The sequence below is a fragment of the Lontra canadensis genome, unplaced genomic scaffold (assembly GCF_010015895.1).
Source record: "Lontra canadensis isolate GAN:19392208 unplaced genomic scaffold, GSC_riverotter_1.0 scaffold49, whole genome shotgun sequence".
Lineage (NCBI taxonomy): Eukaryota > Metazoa > Chordata > Mammalia > Carnivora > Mustelidae > Lontra > Lontra canadensis.
Window position 1 is genome coordinate 7,538,524 of NW_022631043.1, and position 8,926 is coordinate 7,547,449.

An 8,926-nucleotide genomic window follows, 5' to 3' on the forward strand; every position below is an offset into this window, starting at 1 on the left:
AGCATAATCATTTCTTAAAGACAGAAAAAAGTATTATTTGCTAAAATTATCTAATGAATGAATCTGTATGACATTGATAATTTTATCTTGCTACTTACGGTAATTGCTTGAGCTGACATACATTTGAAAATGTGTTTTGTGGGGGTATTTTGGTGTATAAAAAAGAAATTTTATTGTAATTTTGTTGTTCTAAGATTGTCAGCAATGGTTTCTAATTCATTTATTTTTATTTTTTCTATTAGAAGCCAGTCTGTGGGAAGAGGTCTCCTTTCCAGCGATTCTGCTGGCTGTGTTCCTCATCATCTGTGCATGTGCAAGGTAATTCAGATTTTCTTTTCATGCAGCAGTGTTTCATAATTAATAAAGCTGTAATTGATTGATAATTTCCTCACCCGATTCCACAATGCCTTTTCAGTAGCTCCGTGGTTAAGATCGGTTCCTTTGCCTGTGCCCATTAAGTGCCTCTTTTTCTATCACTTCCCCCCTCTCATTATCTCACAGAGTGTACAAAAGCCGGTGGATCTTCCTAGGAATTTGGATTTTATTATGTATGATCTTTCATTTAAATCCTAGTGACTCCCTGCTGCAGTTAAAACCTGAGTAACCCCACTTGGAGTTCAAAGGCATTTGAAGTCCCAGTAAGGTCATGTGAAATCCCTGCTGGGACTCCATCTTTCTTATTACATTGTTACATCCTCACATAAAGTATCGGTTCCAGGGAAGCCCACTTAGAATCTCGGATCTCATAATGCTCTTGCCTGATTATAGGCACATTTTTGTTCTACCCTCTATCCAGCATGCCATTCTTGTTCTTTTCTTGCCCAAGTCGCTAGGGCAGTGGTCAAGTCCCTTCTATGCTAACTGCACTCATGCCTCAGGGCCTTTGCACTTGCTATTTATTCTGCCCAGTACAGCCTTCTCTAGAAAACCCCATAACGTGTGTCCTTACTTCTTTCTGGAATCTGTTCAAATGTCACATCATCAGAGAGACCTTCTCTGACAGCCCTGTATAAATAGCATACCACTCTCTACCACACATGCTCACTTTAGTTTTCTTAGAGCACTTATCACCATGTGACCTATTATGTGTTCACCTGTTTAAATGTTAATGACCTATCTCTCGCTGAAGGAATGTGAGCTCCATGAGAGTGGAGACATTGTGTGTCTCCTTCACTTCTGTACCCCCAGTGCCAGGGGCTCATCTGTGTTTGTTGAATCAATGAAACAAGGATAAATGGTCTAGACCTGGGGTCTTTGGGTATTTGCACTCTGGTAAGCAAGTGTTGCTTGCTCTCAAGTCCCACCTCTTGAAGGTCAAATACCTCACATCACTTGGAGGAGTTGTGTTTTTAAATACAAAATCCTGGATCCCAGCCCTTGAGATACTAATTCAGATCTAGTGAAAATCTGTATTTTAAAACAAGCGTCCCAGATAATTAAGAGGTTTAAGTAGTATTAAATATTTTTAGATTACAATGAGACCAAAAGAACAAAAAGTGGGGGAGGTCTTGTGGTTAAAAATAAGTTTGCAAAATTCTGCATTGTGTATCCCAAGTCAGAAAATCATATGTGCATTTGCATAACATAGACCCAGTGAAATAACATAGGGAAGAAACATGATTAGCTTTATTTAACTTAATGTTAAGACGTTATCTATGAATGTTTCCCAACCTTAGTTGATCATGGAAACTTTTATTTCATGGGACTACTAATGAAATGTTCCTCTTAGGTTAATTACTCTAGATATGAACCTCCCCAACCCCCACCCTCCCCTCATTAATAAGGGGCTTAACTCACCATCCACTGAGTGGGAGCTGCATTTAGAAACTTGCCTGCAAAAAAGCAGCGCATGGAAAGGGGGAAAAAAGGAAATTTACAGCCAAGAAACCTGTCAAATATGACCTCAGATGCTCAGATGGTCAAGGTGAACATCAACAGAGATAAGCTATACTGATAACATGTACCCTTGATATGATGTGATGAGAGTGGCACTTTGTCTCTGTGGTCTTCCAGACCTCAGTCTAATCAGAGAAAAACTTCAATTGAGAACATTCTACATATTATCTGACCAGGACGCCTCAAAACTGTCAAGGTCATCAAAACCAAGGAAAGTCTGAGAAGTTGTCACAGCCCAGAGGAACATAAGGAGACATGATTGAATGTCATGAGGCATCCTGGATGGCTTCGTGGAACATGGATAAATTAGGGAAAAAACACGTAAAGTCCAAAAGTTGTGTGGAGTTGAACGGGAAGTACCAATATTGGTTCTTTCATTATGACAGTATGCCATAGTAGCATAAGATACTGCTCCCTGGGAACGCTCAGTGAGGGGTAAATGAAAACTCTCTGTGCTAGTTTTACAACTTCTCTGTATATCTAAAGTTATTCAAAAATTTTAAAAAGATTATTTAAGTAAGAGATTGGTTAAAAGAAAAATTATTGATATGTGTAATAGCATGGATGAATCTCAGACAAAAGAGTGTATGACTGCAGATACATGTAAAATTCAACAAAAGGCAAAATTAATGCATTATTACAACTATAAGAAAGTAGTCAGTGGGGCATCTGTGTGGCTTAGTCAGTTAAGCATCTGATTCTTGATTTAGCTCAGGTCGTGATCTTGGAGTTGTGAATTGAGCCCCATGTGGGGCTCCGCACTAGGCATGAAACCTACTTAAGATTCTGTCTCTCCCTCTTCCTCTGTCCCTCCTAACCCTCTCTAATTCTCTTTAAAAAAAAAAAAAAGATAGAGAGAGAAAGGTTAACTCTGGGAAAAGAGTAGGCAAAGGAAAAGTTAGAGGCTGCTGGAAATATTCCATATCTTCATCTGGGTAGGGAATACAGGAGTTCAGGATTAAAAAAAAGAAGAAGAAAGAAAGAAAACCCAAGATGTGCACTTTAAATGCTTTATTGTACATTGGTTAAGTTTCAATTAAATAACTTCAATGCATACAAAGAGAGGCCTAAAAGGGTATTCATCAACATTTATTAATGGCTGCTTTAGGCCAGTAGAGTTTTTTGGTGATATTTTCCTTTCCCTTCCATATTTATTTATAATTTCTTTCAGTGATTCATTTTTTTGAAAATAAAAACAATAAATAAATGTTTCTTTTTAAAAAGATCCACCCTGTGGACACCTAGGTAGCTCAGTTGCTTAAGTGTCTGCCTTCCAGTGTTCTAGAATCAGGCCCCCATGTCAGGCTCCCTGCTCACTGCCTGCCACCCCTCCTGCCACTCCCCGTGCTTGTGGATGCTTTCTCAATCTCTCTGACAAATAAATAAATAAAATCTTCTAAAAAAAATTCCACCCTGTGAAACAATACCCATCAGATTGGTAAAACCCCAAAATTTTAACAATGAATCTCGGAACACTGAAAAAATAAAATTTAATAAAAAAAAAACCCACAGAATTTTAACATACTTTTTGGGCAAGGTTGTAAAGCAGTTGGCCTATGGATTTTCTCCTTTGTTTCTTCTAAATAGTTGATACTTTTGTGGTTACATTTCAGACTATGGCTCATTTTGAGTTACATAGTTAAATTTTGTGTTAAGGTGTGATGTGTATGTGGACGTTCATCTTTTGCATGTAGATATACAATTGTTCCAGCACCATTGCTGAGAAGGCTATCCTTCACCAAACTGCTTTTTTCTCCTCTGATAAGACTCAGTTAACTGTATCCATATGAGTTCACTTCTGGTCTTTCCATTCTCTGCCATTGACGACCACGTCTATCCTTCAGTAATGCCACAGTACTGTTATTACTGTAGTTATTGTAATTCTTAAAGTAAATCATAAGCCTTTAGTCTACAAGAACATCACATGTGTTAGAAAGGCATAATCAGTTTGCTAAACCTGAGAAATCCTGTTGTTTCAGATGGTTTCTGGAAGGAATATTAGTCAGTGTCTTCACATGTTCACTGGTGGTGATTATTGCCTGTAAGTAGCCATTTCTCAAATTATTCCCCTGACCCTTGTATTTTATTCCAATTTGGGTCATTTAAAAATAATTCTTAACTATTTTCTCTTTCTTGTCCAAGATACTGCCAAGCCATTATTTCTTGGCCTTGCCAGCTATGTCAAAACCACCACCTATGCTCAGTAAGTATTGACTTACCACCGTCTGGTCAGAGATGACTATAATCTGCTCTCTGAGAATGCTTCTTGCTGAGTAATAGATGACAATCACTACACACAGGAAAGGTCCTGATCATTTGTCCTTGAGAATACTTCCTGTTCATGCTAAAATCTAATGGCATTATCATCCTGTCTCTTAAATTTTTACAAATTCCTCAAAATAGACAATTAAGCTTTAAGGAGGTAGAACTTAATAAATAACATGAACTTAGAAATTTTACATAATTTCAAAGTGCTTTTATAGATGCATGGCACTGCCCTTTATAAATACCTCTTACTGAGAGGACTTTATCTTATACTTTCCCAAAAAACCGGCAAACTGCCCATGAAGTGGTCTCAGTTACAAAGTGTGGTTTCTCTGCCATCTCTCACTCACGTAAGGATGCCCCTGTGTGCTAACTGCCACGGCTCATCAGACTTCAAAGGGTTACTGGGGTCTGGGTGAGATGTTCTCAGAATTTCAAACAGTCTGCAAAACACCATCCCATCAAAAGATGGATTGTGCTAATTACCTTCTCTTCAATATGGCTGCCAGAGGCCAGCTCCCATAGACTGGAGACAGATGGATGTCTATAATTCAAATTAGTTTACTGGCCTTTGCTCTTGACACAATGTTGCCCTATTTATGAAATCATCGTGTTAATTCTGAAATCACGATGGGACTTAATGAAGATTTATTTTGTTTAGGACTGTAGCCAGTATTGATTTCCTGACACTCTGACTGATGTTTCCCTTTGTTTCCTTGCATTCCAGGGTTTCTGGGGGGCAGGCATTGATATAGCTAGGATTTGTTTAACCTCATAGTTAGGAAAGTGGGTCCTGAGGCCACCCAAGAAATTCTTATTCATTAGCCCTTATATATTAATGACTTAAATTTCTCTAAGATACTCACTCCTTCCCTCCAGCTACAGGTCACTCTCTAGGTCTGCAGAAACTTTGGAGTGCACCTCACTCAGCATTAATGACAAATTTGCATGCACACTCAACTTTCTGGGCTGAGATGTCACACCATTCAGGACTGGACTAACCAACAGTGTCTAAACGACAGATACTCACACAAAGAGCCATTTTATGCCTCCACTTTCAGAAGTAAAAACATTGTCGTTGCTTGTCAGATGGTGTGACTTGTTCAAATCCCTTCTCTTTGGGTTTTAAGGTGAACTTGTACAATTAATCAGAAAGATAGGTATCATCTGGTTAAGAATTCTGTAATGAGAGCAGAGTCTCTCAATGCATGGCATGGGGACATGTGCTCTAGAACCAACTGGAGAGCTTCTATCCTGATTCCAGCTCTTCTGAATCCAAGAATTTCCAAGGGGACTTCCTTTTTTTAACAACCTCTCTAGGTAATTCTTTGCACATTAACTGTGTGAACCTTGGAAAAATGGTTTTTAAAATCTTTACCCCTTAATTTCTAAAGTGATATCATTTAGCCTACTAAATCTTTGTTGAGAACTTATGATGCATTCTGTGCTGTGCTGAATGTCCAGTTGCACTCAGGAGAAAAATATGGAGTCTTTCCTAACTGTCAGATACGTCCTCTAGGTGCCAAGGCTGCTATGCCAAGGCCTTGAGATTTCAGAGTCTAAAGAGACATGTAAAGGGCAAGGTGAAGTCCCATTTAATATGGTTAGTGCAAGTACAGAGTTAGCACAGAGGCTGGGGGAACATCAGGAGAGTGGTTTTGCCAGTCTGGGAGGGATGGCGGTATGGAGGAAGGGGAGGCTTCTTGGAATGCCAAAGTCTGACCTGTAGGGCATAGAGTCACCTGTTGCTTTGAGAGCACTTGCCATTGTTTTGAGCTCCTTGTTTTTTCTCTCCTAAAAGAAATTAGATCAGGATGATGATGATATTTCTATCCTACATACACTCATCTACAGCCTCAATAAGATCCTTCCTGTGATTATTTGTGTCTGTACTTACCTTGTTCTTCTCTTGTTCCCTCTCTATTTTTGTCCTATTTGCTGCCCTCTCCCCAGCCTCTTGTACACACACTATTGCATTTAAGACCTATGAAAACAAGGACTATTGATTTTATTCTTGTATGCATCTCAATGTCTTGAGAATAGTAGATATACCATGAATATTCATCAATTTGTATGTATTTGCTGCATCATTTCTTAAAATACTTCCTTTGCAGCCAAGAGCTCTGTGTCTGTATATTAACCGTTTTGTAACTCTCTCCCTCACACATAAACATATCCAGAAGCTAATAAGCCAAAGACATGGTTATTAAAATCGAGGGGTAAGGATGACTCATAAGGCTCCTCTAGCAATCAAGGATGAAAACCTAAGAGGGAGGAGTGCAAGCACTTAATTCAGCTCCACAAACCTTAGTGGTGCAGCCATCCCACACCTGTTCTGCACTGTACATAACAGATTAGATTAGATTAGGGCTCTATTCTTTCACACTTTGTACCTCTCAAGTCCATCTCTTTTCATCTCATAACGCGATTTTCATTCAACCACTTTATTTGTTCAATTTAAAGTCTGTGAGTCTGCGGACTATCTATATGGCTCATCATTGGCCCAAGTGTCCCTTTCAAATGAAGGTCATCGCAGGTATCCCTTGTTACCAATGATGTGTTGGCATTGGCAGGGTGTACTTTGCACGTTTATGATGTCATAATAAGGAGATGGGTAACATCTGTTCCCTCTACTCTTGCATGTCGGAATGTGTGTTTCTACAGTTGGTGAATGAATGCATAAACTTTAGTGAGTAGAAATATTGGGAAAACCCTGTAAGGATTTCTGTTCTAGAGGAAGTGATGCAGGTGGAGAAAGAAAACAATATGAAATGGTGGTTAACTAAGTACCAAGCTGGGATAAAAATAAAAGTTACTCCAAGTTGAGGCTTCACTCTTCCTAGTTATGATTACTTAAGCTGGTTTGTGTGTGTGTGTGTGTGTGCGTGCGCGTGTGCACGTGTGCACCCATGCACACAGTGATTGCAGTAGTTATCACATTTCATGTCTATGTGGATGAATCATGCATTTCTTTTCTCTCTTCTCTGATCTAGGTTTGCCAAAATTTGACAACCACTTAGGAATGTCTCTGATGAATGCCTTCAATCTGAATACCCAGAAATTGTCTGATTTGCAGTCTGCTTGGAATCAATTGTTTTATTGGAGGAGAATGAGGAGCTGGATAATTGAGAAAAAAATATTTTAATTTGGTTATGTGTTTTTTTTAAATTTCATTTTTGTCCTCATATTTGTAATATGCTCATGAAAATAGTATTAATTTGTCTTTCCTTTGCGACACTAGCAGTTGAAAAGGAACAGACTATAAACTGTGATAGAGAAACAACCACCTGGGTAGATATTCCTCTCTTATTCCCTGAGGCATGGTTTTCAAACATTAATTTCCATTTAGAGAATTCTATGAGGCACTTGTAACAATGCAGATTCCTGGGCCTGCCCGCAAACACCTCTTCCTCGCTGAACTGCTTTAATTGAATAATGTAAGCAAGTCTCTGTAATCAATACCAACTTGAAAATAAATAAATCACAGTTTGAGCATAAAATACAATGTAGAAAAAAATTCGTCATTCTCCCCGAAGAGTGGCTGGGTGGGGGTTGATGTCAGCAGATGCAGGTTAATGGAAAATGGGCAGAAAAGAGGTTTTCTTTGGGAAAGCACATTCTTCTTTTGAGCCATTTTCTTACAAAATTTTCAGCCTTCTTGGAGCTCATGATTACCTTTCACTTAAGAGCGATTAAAATAAAGATATAAGAGGGGGCGCCTGGGTGGCTCAGTGGGTTAAGCCTCTGCCTTCAGCTCAGGTCATGATCTCAGGGTCCTGGGATGGAGCCCCACATCAGGCTCTCTGCTCAGCAGGAAGCCTGCTTCCCCCTCCCTCTCTGCCTGCTTATGATCTCTGTCTCTCTCTCTCTGTCAAATAAATAAAAATAAAACCTTAAAAAAATTTAAAAAAAGATATAAAAGAAAAAAAATCTTTAAGGGCCAAAAAAAAAAAAAAGGCAAAATATCAGAGTGCCTTGAAATGCATAAAAATGAGATGCATAAAAAATGCAGTCACTCAGCTGGCTGAAGGGATATAGAAGTATAGAAGATGCTCCCTATCATTGCTCTTGCTTGGAATATGTTCTTGAGGCAAACGTAGCCTGCAGTTCAAAGTTGTTATGTTGTATGATATTCTCCAGCTAGACACCTGTGTGGAGAAAATTGTCTTTGATTAAAATGGTAATATCAAAATATCACTCTTTGTATTATTTGTATTTAGTGAATTTGATTTTAAAAAGTACTGTACTAGTAAATAAATGAGGTCGTCAGCAAAGTATATCTATGTGTCTATATCTATCTATCTATCTATCTATCTTTCATCATCTATCTATCATAAAGAGCAGTCACGACTGCAATTCATTAATTGGACACTATTAGTTTGCTACAGCTGCCATAACAAATTACCACAAACTGGTGGTTTTAAATGACACAAATTTATTGTCTCATATCTCTGGAGTCTATAATCAAGGTGTTGGCAGCACTATTTTCCTTCTGGGGGGTTCAGGGAAGAATCTCTTTCCTTGCCAGTTTTGGCTTCTGTTTGCAAGGTGGCTCCTTCCTCCAGCTTCCAGGCACACAGCTTGCTTCCAGCATCACATCACCTTCTCCTCGTCTGCAGTGAAATCTCCCTTCACTTCTCTCCCAAAGGACACATGTATTTGTCTATAATTATGATTTACCCCGAAGGAAAAAAAAAGTGTTAGGCAATCACAAATGAGTCTTAAAAAAAAAAAAATTATGATTTACCCCGAACATCAAAGACTG

General features: G+C 38.7%; 1 protein-coding gene across 9 annotated transcripts in view; it reads left to right on the forward strand.

Annotated features, from left to right (window-relative positions):
* Positions 1-7,322, forward strand: part of TMEM71 (transmembrane protein 71) — a 30,170-nt gene extending 22,848 nt beyond the window's left edge. For 7 of the 9 annotated variants that reach the window (XM_032873507.1, XM_032873504.1, XM_032873503.1 and 4 more), the window contains 3 exons: positions 243-318; positions 3,876-3,937; positions 7,155-7,322. In XM_032873507.1, the coding sequence (XP_032729398.1) occupies positions 243-318; positions 3,876-3,937; positions 7,155-7,306 (290 nt within the window). In that variant the 3' untranslated portion in view covers positions 7,307-7,322. Of the gene's footprint in view, positions 1-242; positions 319-3,875; positions 3,938-4,038; positions 4,100-7,154 lie in introns of all 9 variants that reach the window. The other 2 variants (XM_032873508.1, XM_032873511.1) reach the window with 1 other exon arrangement.
* Positions 7,323-8,926: the final 1,604 nt, after the last annotated feature.